Genomic DNA, 18,780 nt, shown 5'->3' with positions numbered 1-18,780 from the left:
TTACTCCCTGCACAGTCTTTACGCACTCGCGACTTAAGTCCTTAGCCACGTCCTCTCCTGGACCCGGTGGGCCTTTGTTTTCGGTGAATCTCTCAAGAACGCTAGAATCGAAAGAAAGACGGGGTTTGTTCCTTAGACAGACTGTTTTTACGTTTGAACCGCTGTTAATTTTACAAGCGATTTCCTTTTCTCTCTCTCTCTCTCTCTCTCTCTCTCTCTCTCTCTCTCTCCCCCCTCCTCTATTTTTCTAATGCTCCCGACTCCAGCCGTGCACGTTCTTGCATACGAACAAAAGCAAAATACTCCAGCAAAAAAATAAAAAATAAAAAACCCGGAAGCCTTCAGTTCGCAGTCGAACCTATTACTATGTGCTGTAAGAGGCGGGAAACGATAGGGACCAGATGAAATTTATCATAATTATGCCACGCTTTTCCTACTAAAGCCCGGTGCAAGTGTCGCGTTCAGTGCTCATAACCGGTAGCAACCTGGCAGTGCCACACGCACGTGTGGCACTGCCAGGAATGATAAATTGCCGCAACGGCACTGCTTCGTCCGCCCGTTACCATCGGCGCCTTGTCGGAGTTCGTGATCTCGGGAAGCAGTGCATGAACGTTCGCGGCATTCGTCGTGGGTTGCTGGGCTGCTCGCTTAAAGCGCTGCACTCGGTTGCATTAGGTACGGCAAATGAAGCAAACGCCTACAAGGGAACGGAAAACGCAACTTCAGCGCGCAGTCAGCGGTGTATACCCCGACACGCTTTCGAATATGCGCCCTGTTTTGCCGAAGCGGTCGTGGTAGTAGCTCTTGTTTCGCAACCCGAAAGCGAAGAGTTTCCTATCCGCGCGCGATCGAATGTCCGGCGAAATTTCGGCGTCGTATCGATACCGCGGGGCAAGTTGCCGAGCGGATCACCGCGCCTGACTCACGCAACTCCGGAGCTAGCTGTTGCGTTTACGTGTGTTTCAGCGTACGCGGTGCTGTTGGGGCTGAACTCAACAACCAAAGTTGCCGCCGTGGAGCAGCGCTTAATCATGCCCGTTCCTGGCCTCGCTGTTAACGCATTCACCCCCCTCATGACTACATTTGCAGGCAGGCTACCTCGTTCATAATGACAATAATTCGACGGTAGGGCGAGAACAGATACCCACCGCTTAATTTTGCTATCGTGGTCTTACGCGCCCTATCTTGCTTCCCATATTCTGCTGTTTGTTGAAATTTTTAGGAGCTCGGGGTGTCAGCATCTCATGTCGTCGTCATCGCCGTCGTCTCATGTAGTCACGGTACTAAAACACCGGGACAATCGTTTGCGCATCGCGCTAGAACGTAACGCGTACTAAAAAAAAAAAAAAACACCGGGACACTCGTTAAAGCCTCGCGCTGGAGAGCTTCGTGCTTCAAAGACAAGATACTTTTACAGCAAAGCTGTATACCTGTACCCCCCAACGGCTTCATCTCCGCTGGCAAAAACGCCAAGGCGCCAAGAATACACTTATACACTGCATGCTCGCCCCTCCCGATGTTTCACGTTAGTGAAGATGGCCCGGGATTTTCTGTTTTTTTTTTTCAGGCCTGTCCATCCACATAACCCCGCTGGTCGTCAAATAATGGCGTAATTAAGTATCTACATACCTAATGGGCCTAGTTTATATTGTGGGGTAAGTGCTTTTTTGGCCCACGGAGTGCTGGCCTTCAATGGTTGCTCCAACAAAATGCGAACAGGCCTACTTGCAAACACAGTTCAAATTATCTAAAGCCTGAGAACCGACCACGTGCCTCACACGAAACCCGCTAATGAGTCGTGGCGGATGGCTTAATTAATTAAGAGGCGGTTATTTGGATTACGCCTCTTGGAGCTTCCGCCGTCCCAGAAGAGATACTGGACGCGATTCAAGATGCGAGCGGAAATGCAGGCAAGCAGGCCCTGTAGTACCAGGTCGCTCGTGCTGCTCGGTTACAGAGGCGTTCGAAAGTGTGCCAGACGCGGTACACAGTGCGTGCCGCTGTTATTGGCCGCGTGCGCCCTGGCAGTTGCGCGTAAAAAGGAGAGCGTAATTACTGCGGCGTGTTGGCAGCTTATCGATAATGCGTGTTTGTTCGTGCGGCACACTTTGCTCCATCTTTTTCTTTTTATTTGAGACCAGATGTTGGTCAATATATCTTATGCCACTGCGGACAGAACGCTGGGGCCGATAGCGCGGGTGCGTGATTCGCTACTGTAGCGTTGGTCATTGGCGGGAAATTCATCTTCGTTCGAATGGAGATAATTGAGTGACGAAAATGTTTAAACAGAGCTTTCTTCTTGTGTGTGTATGTGCGGGTAAAGCTTCTATACGGGTTTACTCGCTCGGAAAAGAGAATTTTATCTCAGCTAGCTCCCTCTGCTGAACGCTGCTGTCAGCCAGCAGTAATGTTTCGACGTAAAGAATAAATGCCCGCGCCGAGCTGCTATAATGTACTGTCTGCATTATTCATTTCCAACTCTTCGCATAAAAACACTATTCCCTATTATAAAATAAATGTGACACTGATCATGGTTGACCACCCGTGTTGTCCAAGTAAGGCATTTCTCTTACTTGCGTTACAATAACCGCCCGTCAGGTACTGCAATTATAGCAGGCTTCCGCTACTTATATTATGCGGGTTCAACATGTATCACTGCCTATTGCGTACGACGAAACAGTTGCGTGACCTAAGGAATATGCAAATACACCAACCAAGGGCCTTTATTGAAAGAAGTCCCAACGTTTCGGGGCCTACTTGACTCCGAAACGCCCTTGGTTGGTGTACTTGCCTATTCCTCAAGTTTGACCCAACCAGACAAAGTTCTGTCGAAGATGCTCACATTCAAGTTACGTGACCTGAATTACATGACAAGGCGGTGCGCGAACTTTCCTGTTATCTTAGCTGTGCTCTGAGCTATACGAACTGGCTTCTTGAAAAATGGGAAGGACGCAAGGGATAAGCAGCTACACAGAGGCACTGGCGTTGCGGCATTCTGCACGCATGTATGTACTCACTGTGGGACGAAATTGGAGAGATACTGCAGACCGGCGGCCGACGCTAGCGTGGGCTTCTGGATGATGGCTGTGTGGGGCTTGGTGGTGGTGACGATGAGCGCGCAGTCCGGGCCGTACTCGGGGCTGTACGGCGTCGGCCGCGCGTCCTCGTACACTAGCGTGCCGCCGATGCAGAGCAGCGTAGTCGCTGTCATTATCATGTACCTGCACCAAGGGAGAAGGAGAGGGAGGACGGTTGAGCACGACGTCGAAAAATGGGATACGTTTGCATTCACAAATTAACACCCGCAGATTCCATCTCTGGAAAACAAAACAGCCTAAAACGTGCCGTCTTTTGCGATCGGGAGCACGACGACGCAAATGTGGATATTCAGCAGGTAGGGAGGCACCACAGCGGAAGAGTAGTGGCGATTATATATATATATATATATATATATATATATATATATATCAAATGAAGACTGGTCCTCCAGTCGAAACGTCAGTAAACCAGTCTTGTTGTTTTTAATCGTGAGTCAACCATTTTCTCTCAACTATTTCTTCGAGTTCCTCGAGAATATATATATATATATATATATATATATATATATATATATATATATATATTGTCACGGGCCTTGGCAGATTAGCAATCCAAGTGCTAAGCTATGGCCAACCTCTCCTTCAGGGATATGCGCCACTGCCAAGCTGGTACACGGCCTTGGGAGACGACGACGACGCTGCTTGCCTTGCGGACGTGCGCGCTGTTCCGGGGACATTCGATCTGCTTTGCCCACCGGCTTGTATTTGACTGTAATACATTTTATTACGAGCAGTGCCTTCATTGCCACGTCACATCTTGTGGTGGAGGTGCGGGGTAGCGTTGCCGCATCCGCACACGACGATGTTGCCGCGGTGTGGGGGAGGCGGGTGAACGAGTGCGCTACGCGACGACACTTCGCTTCTTCAAACCTGCGGCATTCCTTCAAGACGGCCTCAACCGAGGAGCACTCTTTGCAAATCAGCAAATTAAAAGCATCGTCCGCAATGCCCTTAAGGATGTGCCCAACCTTGTCAGACTCAGGCATGCTGGGGTCTACTTTTGAGCAGAGCGCCAAAACATCCAGAATGTAAGCCACGTACGACTCGGTGGATGACTGAACTCGAGAGGAGAGGTCTTTCTTTGCGGCAAGCTGGCGCGCCACGGAGTTACCGAACAAATCGCGCAGTTCCTGCTTGCACTGATCCCAACTGGTCAGCCTGGACTCGTTGGTTTGGAACCACACCAGAGCGGGTTTTTTCAGATTTAGGGGTAAATTTGCCAACATGAAAGTGTCATCCCACCGGTTGTGGGTACTGACGCGCTCGTACATGCTGAGCCATTGATCAATGTCCTCATCGTCAGCGCCAGAGAAAAAACCGGGGTCGCGAGGTGGAGAGACAATGACTATCGGGTTGGGGGATGCAGGCTCACGGGTTGGTGGCATCGTCCCGAGATGGGTGTGACGTCCTGACCGAAGCTCCGTGTTGTGCCAAGACTGGCGGGACAGAGGTAGGGAAGTTGTAGGGAAGAAAGAAGTTCGTTCGCTTCAAAAAACGTTCGATTTCGGTGGTCGTCATGCGGATGTCGTTGCGTCGGTGGAGGTTCTTGAGCCTTATGCGCAGCGGCCTCACCCCCGGAGGTCGCTGGGTTTAGTTTCCCCGGTGTGGGCTCGGAGACCGGTTCCCGCCAGATCGAGGAGAGCCGGGACGGATCGGTGATGAGTACCTGCGAGGGGTAGGCGTTCGGGATTGATGAGTAGCGGGCGAAGTTGACGTCAGCTCGTGGGCGGAAAGGTACTCCTCTATTTCGCGGGGTCGTTCTCCGTAGCGCGGTCGAGGTGCGTTCGGCGAGAACCCGCGAAGTCCCAGGCGGCGGTAAGGGCAGTGACGGAACACGTGGCCTTCTTCACCACAATGGTAGCACAGGGGCCGATTGTCTGATGTGCGCCACATGGTCGCTTTCCGTTCGAGACGTCTTGGTTCATACCGTGTGGCCGGGTTCAACGTGCGTCCGAACGGCTGTGTCACAGTTGGTAACACCTGGGGCGGTGCCGAGGTCGGCGTGCGCAGCACGTCCGTGTAAGTGCGATGTTCCGCTGTTGGAGCCAGCACAGGATACACATCCGTGTACGTTCGAACAGGGCTTGCAACATCGGCCGGTGCCGCGGGTGCCATTGCTCGCCGAACTTCGTCTCGCACTACGTCGGTAAAGGCAGCGAAAGTTGGTCGACAGTCACCCTGCTGAAGAAGCCGCAGTTCCTCACGCACGACGCTCCTCACGAGCTCCCGGAGAGCGTGTTCATCGTTGACCGCTGAACCGCAGGCGGCCACACTGCCTTGACGCCCGTACTGCATGTTGCGCTGCTGCAGGGCCCGCTCCATGTCACGGGCCTTGGCAGATTAGCAATCCAAGTGCTAAGCTATGGCCAACCTCTCCTTCAGGGATATGCGCCACTGCCAAGCTGGTACACGGCCTTGGGAGACGACGACGACGCTGCTTGCCTTGCGGACGTGCGCGCTGTTCCGGGGACATTCGATCTGCTTTGCCCACCGGCTTGTATTTGACTGTAATACATTTTATTACGAGCAGTGCCTTCATTGCCACGTCACAATATATATATATATATATATATATATATATATGTATTCCTCTTTTTGTGGAGACTGTCTGTCACGGAGATTACTCAAACCTGTTCGTCCTCTACCATGCACTCAGTAAATGGTCCGGTACAGACCAGTAGTAGTTTCACTGTAAGCTGGTATAGGTACAGACAGAAGTAAAGCCGCCAACTTCATAAACGAAGATGTGACGACGCTGAATGTAAAACAAAACCTAGTTCTACAAGAGCTTATAAGGCAGATAGCACGCCAGGGTCTCTAAAAAGTGAACCTGAGATGCGTATGCATACCTCGGATGAGAACTACAGCCCTCGGTGCAGTTGTTATCGCCGGTCTAGCTGCGATTGCAAAACTGTTCTTTTTTTTTCAGATTTCTTGTCACTGTGCTTCAGCTCCTTTATAGTATTTCGCATTTCAATAAACTAAATAAATATTACCCAGTGATATTTAGGCCATACACATTTCCTCGAAGTGCAGTTTGGAGTCACAGTACGAGAACAGCAGCGGAGCACACGGTGAGTTACTCATTCGGAGTGACCACCGCAATAAAGACTTCTTTTGTAAGTTTTATTTGCGCGCGACAGTGAACGTGCAAGTGCCCCTCTTTGAAAGCAGGTGTCCACAGGCTCTTGGAGTAGCGAGCAAATACTGTTTTGACTATAGGAGCACTGGCCCGTGAAGAAGAGTACGGTTTGTACAATTAATAACAGTCGCAAAGCGAAATGCTTGCGACACACATGACTGAGTGCAGTTAATTATAAAGATCGTTTGGCGCGGAAGCATCGCGATTTGTATATGTGTATATATGACGGCGTCTAAATGCAGAAACTAGGAAGCGAAGACGGGAAGCTATGCATTCAACGAGCAAACAACGTCGGGAGAGTCGAGCTATTCTCACGTGCCCCAGGCTATACTCGGATACAACTTGAAAACGACAATGGTTGTTGCCACTGCGTCTCATCAACGCAGCCGCCTGTTCTTGCGCGCGGCGCAAAGAGCGTGTTACTGCGAGTATTTTGAACGTGACACAAGTTTTTTTCCGTAAATGTTTTCTGGAATAATCCACCTATAAATTACTGCAGCGACGATGAACAAAGAAGGTGAGGAAAAGTAGATAATGACACGCACTAAGCGCACCCTCCTTTCAAAACGCGCACACGCGCTGAAGTCAAGAGTCTGTTGCTTTGTTGTAGTGATACAGTACACGAGATATTGCCGTTGTTAACTTGAACCCGAGTATAACACTGTTTGTTTTGCCGAAATATGCGGCGAAAACATCGTGTTTTGTCCCATACGTATGCACTTCACGTCTAGTGTAAACGTAAGTAGCTATTATTTCTCGATCAAAGTCAAATTTCGGTTCAACGAGCCGAGCCTACACCAAGCGTGCTGTTCTGTAAAAGACTACGGAATAATTCAGAGCATCCGGGTTTTTTTAACGGGCTCTGAGGTTTCCGGAAGCATAAAAAAGAGAAGAAAAAATCAGCACAGGTCGGATAGTAATGGCACAGATAACGACATAGAGCTAATGGAAAAACCTGGTAAGACAGTCTTGCATTGATTTCTGAATGCAACCTAATTAAATGGATTAACATGTAGGCTGAAACCAGTCTAAAGTTATTAATATAAAAAAACACGAAACTCTCTCTCTCTCTCTCTCTCTCTCTCTCTCTCTCTCTCTCTCTCTATCTCTCTCTCTCTCTCCCCCCCTCTCTCTCTCTCTCCCTCTCCCACACACACACACACACACACACACACACACACACACACACACACACACACACACACACACACACACACACAAAAAAAAAAAAACAAAAACGAACCTAGTAAATACGCAACACGAACTCATCCGTTAGCGGTACTCTACGCTTGGCGTTCCTGCTCTCCCAAGAGAAAAGAAAAACGACGTCGAAGAGAGCGCACCAAACCACCGTTATTTTGTACGTACTATGGGCGACCCCGCTGAGTTCGCCTCTTGACGACTTGACGGGGGTGAAAGAGGTATTCCCACGGTAAGATAACACCTTTCGACGGACGTGTTCTGACAGGCATCCAGCTGCTTTTCCGAAGAAGGAACTAGAAATAAAAAGCCCCAAGAATTACAAAAAAGAACAAAAAAAGCAATCATCGTGCACTCCTTTTCCCATCCGCTTTTCTGGCTGACCGCCAACCGTGTTGCGCAGAGATAGATGCGTGCGGTGCATTTAACTTCACGTGGCGGCCGCTACGTTGCCGTCCGATGCGAGCGTCTTCCGGTATCTTCTGACAGAACGCGAGAATGTATTTATCCGGCGCACGACACTTAGAGCGACCCCCCGTGAGCGTTGACCCCTCCACCGAAGCCGCGTATTACACGGTTGTTACAAGCGCAACCGATCTCGCTCGCGTCTGACGTCTCGACGTCGCCGGCCTGGCGCGTGCACTGCCCGCGCGGCACCAGCCGAGGCCCATCTTCACTTTCGCTCGCCTGTGTTTTTCTTTTTGGGCACCGTCTTTCTGCGTACGTAATTCCCAACGAACCGTGCTCGCGTTTGCGTGCAGCTGGGAAGTGCGGGAACTCGTTGCTGCCTGGTAGTAGGTCTAATTAATATTCAAATCGCCAAACCGCCAGTCGTGCTATTTTTTTTAGGTTGCAGTTATGTGCTGCTTTAGCTCTTACCCTGCTTTATACAGAACAATTTGACAGCAGAGCTGTTTAAGCTTGAGATATGTCCGGTGGCGTTCGCAAAAATAGTTTGAAACAGAACCGAGCGCACGTGAACACATGCGCCTCGTGAGGAACTCCCGGCGCCGTCCAGCCATGCGCATGCACGCTTGCGACAAGTGAGGCTCTCGCAAAAAAAAAAAAAAAAAAAAAAAATCACGCCATATCCACGGAATGAATGATGATAAGTGGGGCGAAGCTCGAGAGGGGGAGATCATCGGTAACCGTAACTCTCCCGTGAAAGTTCGCCCATTACATCATTAAGAAAGACGTAAGACTGTGTGCGTACATTGTACAAATAAACTTTTATTTTCGGAGTCAATGCTCCCAGGCCCAGACCTGGTGAAAGACCCCGCGCCATCGAGGAGTACCCCGCACCTCGACCACAATTTGTCACGTAGGATGGGACACAACGGTAAAGAAAGAACTTTTATTTAGGGCGAACTTGTGCCCGAACAAGACGAGAGGAAACGAGCAAAGGTCCTTGCGTCTCGTTCGATCTCCGAGAACGACTGCCTGCGTTCGTGGCGTGATCTCTTGCGTGATCTCCGCCTCGCAGTGCACGTGCGCTCGCGCCTCCGTTGGCGAACACAGACAAGCTCGCACTCCCGGTGCCGAGTTTGCGCTGCCGGTTGCAGCCGGTTCTTGCGCGTGCAACGCGGCCCACTTTGCGACATCTCCGAAAGCATGCGGCGGTCACGTACCACGAGACACAAGGGATGGACAGACCCATGACTTAAGGAGCTTCGCCCCTAAAAATCCAAGAAAACAGGTAACGTGCGCCCGCGCCTGAAGTGGGCAGCACAGGACAGCTCGTGCTACAGACGCTGAGTTCGCGCAGCCGGTTGCCGTGGGTTATAGCGCGTGCTAACGCGGTTCACTTTGTGAGAGACGTGCAAAGCTGCGGACAAAACGATCCGGGCCTGCCAGTCATGGAGAACTTTGAGCGGCAAGTTCGGAAATGCATGAGGTGCAACAGCCGGGTCTCCGTCCAAGGAAGAGGCGGCCGCCATGTCTGCTGTTTCTCAGGCCTTTCACCACTAGTGCAAGCTGCGCCACTTTTTTTTAGGATGAAAAGTGAGGGGAGGGTGTTGCTTCGAACGAGCGCCGCTTATTGTCGCTTGCTGCTAGCGAGGGCTTTCGTAAAGTAGAGCGCAGTACAGGCAGTAAGTGTGCATGTCGCTGTGTTTCAGCGCCTTTGCTTACAGCCAAGTAAGACAGCGCCTCGTTCTTTTCGACAAGTTACGCACCCATTCGCCTCTGTACCAATGGTTGTGGTTAGTGTGTTTGTGTAGGCACTGTCCCTCTGGCGATGCGTGAACATGAGAACTGCTGCGTGCGAGATAGTTCGCAGTTACCGCCGTTCACGAATTAATGAATGAGCTAATAGTTGAATGGTTTCATTGTTTCCTAAAGGTGGAAAAAAATGAATGTGGCGTCTTCCAAGTTGCTCGGATTTCACAGCAGGAAGCGAATTGAGCAAAATTTCGCCGATGATTTAGCCTCGGCAAACTTCCGCTTTTCTGTATAGCCACACTGACGCTCTGATCACGACAGGACAGTTCACGCATGGAGTTTATGAAATGGGTGGGGAGGAGAAATGGTATATACAAAACAAGATGTTAATAATTCGCATTAAAACCAAGATTTTATTTGACGGGCCTGTAGCGGTGAAGTGTCGTCTCAATCCAGGCGCCCCTCAAGCTGGTCGTGGATATCTGAGCTGGCCAGCATATCCTTCCACTGCTCAATGGTCAGTACCTTCGTACAATTTTGTTGCGCAGTTAACCGCAAACTATAACCATTCGTATTCTGTTGCCACCGCTGGCTAATACCTCCTGCTGCATCTCGCGACGTTCCTGGCTAAAAGCCAGGTCGAGGCGGCAATGCTTGGAACGAAGGCCAAAAAGCGAAACCGCTGCTACTGCGTATGGAGTTAGGTGCACGGAAACAACGCCCTACTTTTATTCAACCCAAAGACACCCATTACGGTGCCTCTCATAACCCAGCCATGAGTGTAAATACGCCGCGTTTAAGAAATTCCTGGAATTCTCGTCTTCCTACCTTAGCTGCCACGGTTACAGGAAAAATATGGGTATAGTCCTTGGTATATTATCATATTTTTATATGATGGAAGGAATATTTGTTACTCGTACGTCTCCAATTTTGATTATCCCGCCTCGTGCTGAAAAATAAAGCAGGTACGAATCAACACTTTTGTGCCATCGGTATAGCTTAAGGATATGGAAATATATTCCAAACCTTTCTATTGTACTTCTGTAAACGAGCGAGCAGCTCTAGTTCATAATTTTTAAATCTACAGCAGTTTTAGACGCATACACTCACACACACAAACACACACACGCACACACATACACGCACGCACACACACACACAAACACACACACAGACACACACACACGTGCGCACACGCACACCCGCACGCACACGCACATGCACACGCACACGCACATGCGCGCACACACGTGGATGGAGGATATTTTGCATCGAAACACACAAAAAATATAAAACAAGGTCCTAAACCCACCGTCGGTTCCCCTCCCGCATTTATTCCACGAAAACAAAAGGCTACGCGGAAATTGAAATTCGCATTGTGTTACCGCCTAGCTAATTTCACCGTCGCCGCACTGCATATTAAGCGGCCCCAGAGATAGCAGTGCCACACCGTCGGCGCCGCAAACAATCAAGGCGTCATTATGCGCACTCGCGTACAAGCGCAAAAGGACAAAATTCCCACGCACGGGGCGGGAAGCACAAGTCTTACATTTAAACTCGGCGCGCGAAAATTGTTCGGGTGGCCTACGAGTCGGCGAGAGCAAAGGCGCCTGAATTGCACCACCCCAATTTTCTCTCAAGCTTTCGCAGCCCGAGCCCTGGGGAAGAAACATTGTCAGTTTCTTGCACTAGAATGAGGCGCAGCGGGTGTACAAGAAGCGGTTCTCTGAGTGCGGTGGCGCGAAATGGGGGGAGGTAGGAAGACCGCAGAGCAGGCGAGGTTCTTCGAGGAGGAAAGAAAGACAAACGAGTTTGCAGTTGAGACACACGTGCCCACTATCGCCAGCGGGGCGTCGGCCGAGCGAGTGGGCGCTTCCGGCAGCTGTGAATTCTACGTCCGCCGAGGAAACCAGTCCATTCTCATTCAATTTGGCGGCACATTAGCGAAATGGTCCGCGCGCCGGTCGTGGGCTTCCCTTGCTCGACAGCGCTTTTCCGCGTGCTTTCTTCGGTGTCCGTACGTGTGTAAGGGCGCTGCTGTCTACTCTAGTCATGAAAATGTGCTTCGTATACACGGATGGCTTCACTTTATCGGAGTGTGCGAGCACGTGCGTGTGCGTCTGAAACGTTTAATGGAGAGAACGAATCAATGATCGATGACCGACCTGAAACAACGTTTTATCTGGTGACTTACTTCGGTCGCAAGGTGTATTGCGGTTTACGAGGGAAGAGACGGAGCTGAAAACGGAGGTCTGTGAAGAGAGGTTATTTTCAGTCCGGCGTACTAAGTGTAACGAAGTAAATTGTCGATAAGTTTATCAGCCTAAGGTAAATTTTGGCGGTACACTTCCGGTGAACTCGAATTGTGACATGCACGAGAAAATTTTCCAGCCTGCCAGCTAAAAGAAAACTGCAATGGGCGGGAAGGGTGTCGGGCACATCAGGGACCACACGTTAGTTAACTAACGGCTGTGGCAAAAATGTTGCGTCATTGCATGCAGCCAAAAATATTTTCCAAGTTCGTAAACACTTCATTATGCTTAGCACCGTATAAATGCCTTTAGTTGACCTTTGAAAAAGGTTGTTGTTTTTCGAAGTAAACAGTCACATTCTTTCGACACGTTCATAACCATTATATAGAGCACCGGAGATCAGCAGTGTCGCAGTAATAAACTAATTCCAGTCTTACCACACAACCGCATTGTATTTCAATGAGTCAACTTTACCAACAACATAACAGGGATATTACTACACAGATTACCCAACAGATCCTTCTCAGTCCTCGAGAAGCACTCAGAGAGGAATAACTTCATATTATCCCCCTTCATCTGCGTCGCAAGGTAGATCCGTGTGCGCGGTGGTGCGCGCGTGATGCCTCTTTCAGTGGCCGCGTAGCCACCGACACGGCACACGTCGACCCAGATCCATGTATGTCTGACCCATCGGCCCGCGTTGGTATACAATTCTGGCGGCGGTGCTCGCGTGCGAGTGGGCGATTTCGGGGTGGCCTTGTGGTTACGGCGCGTCTCGCGTCGCCAGGTCGCCGTAGTGGCTGGTTATTAGACACGCCTGTAACGAGCGTGACAGGCGAGTCGTCGGAGCCGAACCTGCTCTTTTGCCAACCTGTTTCGACGCCTTGGACGCTTCCCAGGAGTCACTGGTGTCTCGATCAGCAGATTGTACGGTCCCTAACCCCCCGACCTTTTTTCTATTTCTCTTTAATAAAACAGCCTAAAATGTCACCCCCCCCCCTTCCAACATCAGCTTTAAATTTTCAGTTTTGAGATATCAATGGTTAGGGAATAGTATCTAAAACTATTATGAAGCGACAGAAAACTTCTGTCACATCGCCCTCGGATGACAACGTATCAAGGACACAACAGAGGAAGAAGTGTTGCAGGTATTGGATGAAAGCTCCCAACTGTGTCTTCCTGCTTTTTTTTGCCTGCTTTGCACAACAATAGTGCTGTCTTGCCTTCTCTATCTAAAGGAGAATAGGGCAACGATACCTTCAGATAACTGAATTGGTGTCCAATGTACACGCGTAGTTACTAGGTGGCCTTGGCTGTCGTACTGTCCCCTCAATCACTAAATTTCTAGCCGAGAATCAGTTTTCTGTCCGGCTTGTTGTTTTTCTTTTTAGCAGTATTCCCGCATTGCGATCATCTGATTACACACGCCCACCGTTGCGAAAACAAAGACATAAAATTTGAACCCAGTTATTGGCAGTAGCAAATTATTTCCAAAACAATGGCCAAAACCGGCGCCTTATCATCCATCATGCGGTTTCCATACTTGTTTTGTAGTTCTTTTCTTTACACGAGTACTGAGCTTTATGCTGCACGCCTGATTATCCGACGCGTGCGCTCGACGTCTTGGGGGAGAGCTACTGGGTCCTGCCTGGGTTTTTTGTTTACGACACGAAATTTCCCGACCAACGAGAGGCTAACAGCTTCGCTGTACAAACGAGTCAATGCTGTCGTCCTATCATCGCGTAGCCGTACCACACTCGTTGCGGAGAGAGAGAGAGGACAAAAAGCAACGCCTAGATGATTTATGCCCGTGCTACACGGCTGTTTCAAAGGCGTTCTGAAGGCCACTGAACCAATTGTCTATCGAGTGCCCCATTGTAAATACATGGGGCGCAGTTGTGGGCGAGAGTACAATTGTCATTTGAAAGTTAACGTGTAGCACAGGCATTAGACACAATGTGCCAACGCAACTGAGCACTTCCTGTACGCAGCCAACAACACTGCTCGTGGTATCCCGCTGTGCCGGCAGCACACAACTGTCCACCGCGATACGATCTGCTGGCAGGGCGAACAAAGGCAGCTTCTGTTGGCAAGGCCCGCGGCGGCGCGACTAGGAATGCGATCCTGGAAAACGGGCGTCCTCCGGGTCTTCGCATACGTGATGCGTTTGCTACGAGAATCGCATAGGCGCGGGGAAGCTCTACGCTGTTTTATCTAACCCGAAGAGCAGACCCGATTCGCGCGAAGAGACTGCTTTCTTTCTGCAACGACGGTGCTGGCGTCCTTGGGAATGCCAGCGGCATTGTTTTCGGGAACCCCCACCTCCTTACGTAACCTCGCCTAACCTCGACTCGCAAAACTTGTCTGAAGCCGCGGAAGCAGGTATCCTGGTTATTGCCGCAAACGTAACCAGCGCAAACAGAAGATACAATGCGGAAATTCTCTGCGGCACACGGATGGCAGTGATTTTGGCGCGTGCTGGCTGTTATATCGTACTTAATCTGTGTGAACAAGCGTTACGCGTACGACTTTTAGCGAACAGCAAAAAAAAAAAAAAAAAAGGGGGGGGGGGGGGGGCTGCGTACTTGCTCACTTCACTGCAAATGTCGTTGAAAAACGATAGTCTTCTGGCGCCCCTGCCACGTAAATACCTCTATTCTCTCCCTGCCCACCTTTCACGCTCTTCCCCTCTCGTATTGCTTCGTCCCACGATAAACACGGTAAGAATTTGCTCAAATCAATTCAATTTTACCGCGTTTCGCTGCTCGCGCGCCTTCTGCTTTTGTTACTGTTGGATTTCTTGGAATGCCGCCATGAGCTCTAGAATCAGGCGCAAGCTCTTTTTTGTATGTTCGGGTAAAAACATTGTTTTCAACACGTATTTTTATTTGCTATCGGAAAAATCACGCAGCCAAGTATTTTTATTTAAAAAAATACTGCATATGCCACTTGTGTATTGTTTTTTTTTCTCAAATATGCCTAATGTCATCTTTTTGTTGAATAATGTTGATCGGTATGAAGTGTGTTTCCAGATTCATTGGTTTACAAAAATTTTGCCTATATAAACGTCTCGTTCAAAAATTCATTTTACTTTTGGCCGGTCACCTGAATCAAAGTACACACAGATATACACACATTCATACAGGCAGACAGACAGGCAGACAGACAGACAGACAGACAGACAGACGAGTAGACAGACAGACAGACAGACAGACGGACGGACGGACGGACAGACAGACAGACAGACAGACAGACAGACAGACAGACAGACCAATATTTTCGCGTTTAAACAGCCCAAGAAAGACAGTCGTCTTTAAAAAAAAATTGCGTGGTTCAATAATATTGGGAGCGCTTTGAGGAGTAGCGCGTGTGTCTGTGTTCGCGCGTTTTTTTTAGCGTAATTTTCATCGAAAATCGTACGTTCTGGTTGCTACAGCCAGATTCACCATTCTCTCAAATAACGGTCATCGATTCGGTCAACAGGGAAGATAAAACAGTACGACCGAGACGAAACACGGAACGAAAGTTCGTAGAGACACTTGCTTTCACTGCGTCGGCGCGCCGCACCTGTGTGGAAGCACGGGTTGAGTGAGTTGGTCACACGTTCATCATAAAACTGGAAACAGCTCAAAGAGCAATGAGTCGAATGAATGCTAAAGCGTTAAGTTGGGCGAGTTGGTTACTGCATACTAAGGCATTCATTCGAATTCCTTCGAATGAATGCTCAGCCATTCTTGCACGGCAAAGCTGCTAAAAGCTAACTCTCCCCCCCCCCCCCCCCTTTTTTTTTTCGCGCACGTAGGCCGAGAAAAGCCGCTCCCCTCCTCTTAACTTCGGCACATCCTCCCCGTTCGGCCCCTTGTTCAGCTCCGGCGCGTCGTATTCTAATATAAAAATCCCGGGCCATCTCTACTAACATGAAACCTGGGGAGGGGTGAAACATGCAGTGCATAAGTGTATTATGGCACCTTGGCGTTTTTGCCAACGGAGATGAAACCATTGGGGGGAAGGGGGGGGGGGGTTGAGGTATACAGCTTTGGGGTAAAAGTCTCATGTCCTTGAAACACGAAGCGTTAAAGCGCGAGGCGTAAAGGAGTGCCCCAGTGTTTCCTTAGTACCCGTTACGAACCGTTCCAGCGCGAGGCGTGAACGAGTGTCCCGGTGTTTTAGTATCGTGAATACATGAGACGATGGCGACGACGACGACATCAGACACCGACAGCCCGAGCCCCTAAGGGGCTTTGCCCCTGAAAGGCGGATATATCAGGGGGTGGAAAGACGTCTTCCTAGCAATGCACTTGTTTGAAAGCAAAGCAGACTTTAAGGAGATCGGTGCATCACTCTTAAAAATTGCCGCAGGCGGGCTTCACCGCAACGCTCCAAAACGCGTGTTGCGGTGGGTGTTGTCGTGAAGCCCATCTGCGGCGAACTGCAGGCTTGGGTTATGGAAGCTGGTTTCCCACCTTAAGGGTTGCACAGTGAAGCCCACTCATAATGAAAAGCAGGCGGCAAAGGACGCGAACGCGCCGGGGTTAGACCACCTACGACCATTGTGCTGCGACGCCAAGCGTAAGCGCGATTCCCGTCGGGGCTCAGTATACCGCAAGGCAGAAAACACAAGTCGTCGGCGTGGCTGCAGTCCAGAATGCTTTCCCGGCGCGACGGCGCGTTTTGAGCGAGAGTTTGCGGGCAACCAATAAGCCACAGACGGCTCGGCTGGTCATTCACCTTCACAGGGTGTGATTGCACTGATTTTTTTAAAAAAGCGGAAGCTTTCCTGATGGGACCGATGGCGTTCTGTCAGAAAACTAACGCATTTCCCCATAGACCGGTTGGTCGACCTAAAAGCTCTTATAACATCTCTGGAAACACGGCGCCCGAGGGACACCGGGCTTTCACTGTATCAAAACGGTTACTTGAAAACGGTGACGAAGAAATGCTTTTGATAAGACAATACACGCATAGATCCCGAAGAAGGAGCGCAATGGTATACCTTTACCTCACAAACAACGTATCGGTGTTTACTTAGATGCGTTTACTTAGTACGCGAAAAATCGCCGCTAGTGTTCCTTCCCCGCATGCGATTTGGCTTTTTGAAGGTTTGACTATCGATTGGACGCGCTTTAAGCCAAGGTTGGACGCAGTCTTAGCTTTCGCGCTTCTCTAAACTTTCTTTAGGAACAGATGGCACATTTTTCCGGTAATGACTTCAACGCTGGTTGAAGCCCGGGTCGTTATTCTTTTTGATGGTTCTCCCTGACGTTGGAACGTGCTCTCGGGATACATCAACTAGTACGAGCTACAGACCCCTTTAGTGCCACGGTTCTGTTAGCCCTCGCCCTCCTCTCTCACCCACTGTTATTCAGACAGCACTGCCACGGCGCCTCGCTTCTTCGATAACTCACTCACGCGCTTCCAGCTGACCCCGAGTGGTCCATGCGCACCAGCGAAGCGAGCCACGCGGGGTCGGGGAACTAGCGGAACTACGCCACGTTAATCGTGACCCGCTTTGGGAAGGGGGAGGAGGGAGGGGTAGCAGAGCTTTGCGGCGCGTGCGTGGTTATGCGGCAGTGCGGGTTTGCTTATTCTTCCGAAGCAGCGCTCTGCGTTGTGTCTTCTCCGCCACGCACATACAGGACAAACAGGATCCATCGCGGTTAGCGGACTGTAAGAGGAGGAGGAGGAAGATGACGGTCGGGGGAAGAAGAGGAGGGGGAGGGGAAGGGCCAAGCGTTACACGTTACATACAGACGGGGCCGATGCTACTAGCCCGAGCTATCGAGACACGAATGCCGCCGCAAGAAGATGGGAGACGACGAAATTGGAACAGGAAACGACGCATTTCCACTGCGGGTTTTTCTTTCTACCCCTTTCCCGTTGTCTCTGTTTTTTATTTTGGCTTCGAGAGCCCCATTTCCTCGCTCGGGCCCCTTTCTCCCCTTTCGTTTATGCGTGTCGCATAGGTCCGTCCGAAGATCGAGATTCAGGTATGACCATTCCTCTTAGGATACGGTTTTCTCTTTGTTATTGTTGTCATTCTCTACTTCTTCGTTCTCTCTTCGTTCCTTCTTTTCCTTTTTTATCACTGCGTGGGCTATGTAAAGCCGTCTCCGAGTTGGCGGCTAAAAATATGATCCGCGCGTAATAGACCGCTGAGTTATGTCGGCTTGTACGCTGCCGTCACTGAGAGTTGCCAACGGCGCCGCCTCGCACACGTGTCGCTGTCGCGGTTTGTTATCGGAGGCGCCGGACAACATGCACCGTTGAGGCCTTTATGCTCCATCCGGGGTCTTTTTTTTTTTTTTTGGTTCAGCACATCTTGGTCCCCTTAGCGGGTTTTCTGGCTTCTCTTTTTCCGTGTGTGTTATTGGACGTCACTTTTTAGTGCACAAGCATTCTTTGCTGAGCACCACAACGCTAACAGTGTAATCTTTGCATCTAGGCAAATATGCACTACTGGAGAATTTAACGCATTTAATCGTCACAGTAGTGTTAATAAATGTTGACCATTGGGAGAAATAAAAACAGAAGTACAAAACATAACCAAATTACTCGACGGGTCGCTCAATTTGGCTTTTGGATGGCCCAGTGGAGCTGTGAGTAGTCCAATTTGGATTAACAGTTATTCAAACGGGGACTTTTTGTTTGAAATCAAATCGGACATGTTAATTAAATATTGGTAATAATCTTTTTTCTCAGTATATCATTTTTCTAGTTATTCCAATCGTTCTGTTCATTTATGGGCGAATGCTTATTCTTCGTCGTCGCGCCTAAGAATGCGCAAAGTTATGACCTGGTCCGGTATGGACTAGTTCTTGCCATTTCTTGTCGGTTAATTTTGTTTCAGTAAGGAAGCGAAGAGCGCCGTACAATAACCCCGATCGCCTCTATTCAAGCTAAGCGATAATCGGATGAAGTTTACAAATTT

General features: G+C 49.8%; 1 protein-coding gene across 2 annotated transcripts in view; it reads right to left on the bottom strand.

Moving 5' to 3' along the window:
- Cysu (peroxidase homolog) overlaps nucleotides 1-18,780 on the bottom strand; it is a 210,983-nt gene that overhangs the window by 67,344 nt on the left and 124,859 nt on the right. For both annotated transcript variants that reach the window (XM_077703910.1, XM_077703911.1), the window contains exon 2: nucleotides 3,018-3,221. In XM_077703910.1, coding sequence (XP_077560036.1) covers nucleotides 3,018-3,221 — 204 coding nt within the window. The remainder of the gene's footprint in view (nucleotides 1-3,017; nucleotides 3,222-18,780) is intronic.

The sequence above is a fragment of the Haemaphysalis longicornis genome, unplaced genomic scaffold, assembly GCF_048455015.1.
Source record: "Haemaphysalis longicornis isolate Haplotype H1 unplaced genomic scaffold, Haemaphysalis longicornis Haplotype H1 scaffold_3, whole genome shotgun sequence".
In the NCBI taxonomy this organism is placed as follows: Eukaryota; Metazoa; Arthropoda; class Arachnida; order Ixodida; family Ixodidae; genus Haemaphysalis; species Haemaphysalis longicornis.
The sequence above is the reverse complement of the archived record's forward strand: the minus strand, read 5'-3'. Positions and strand labels throughout refer to the sequence as shown.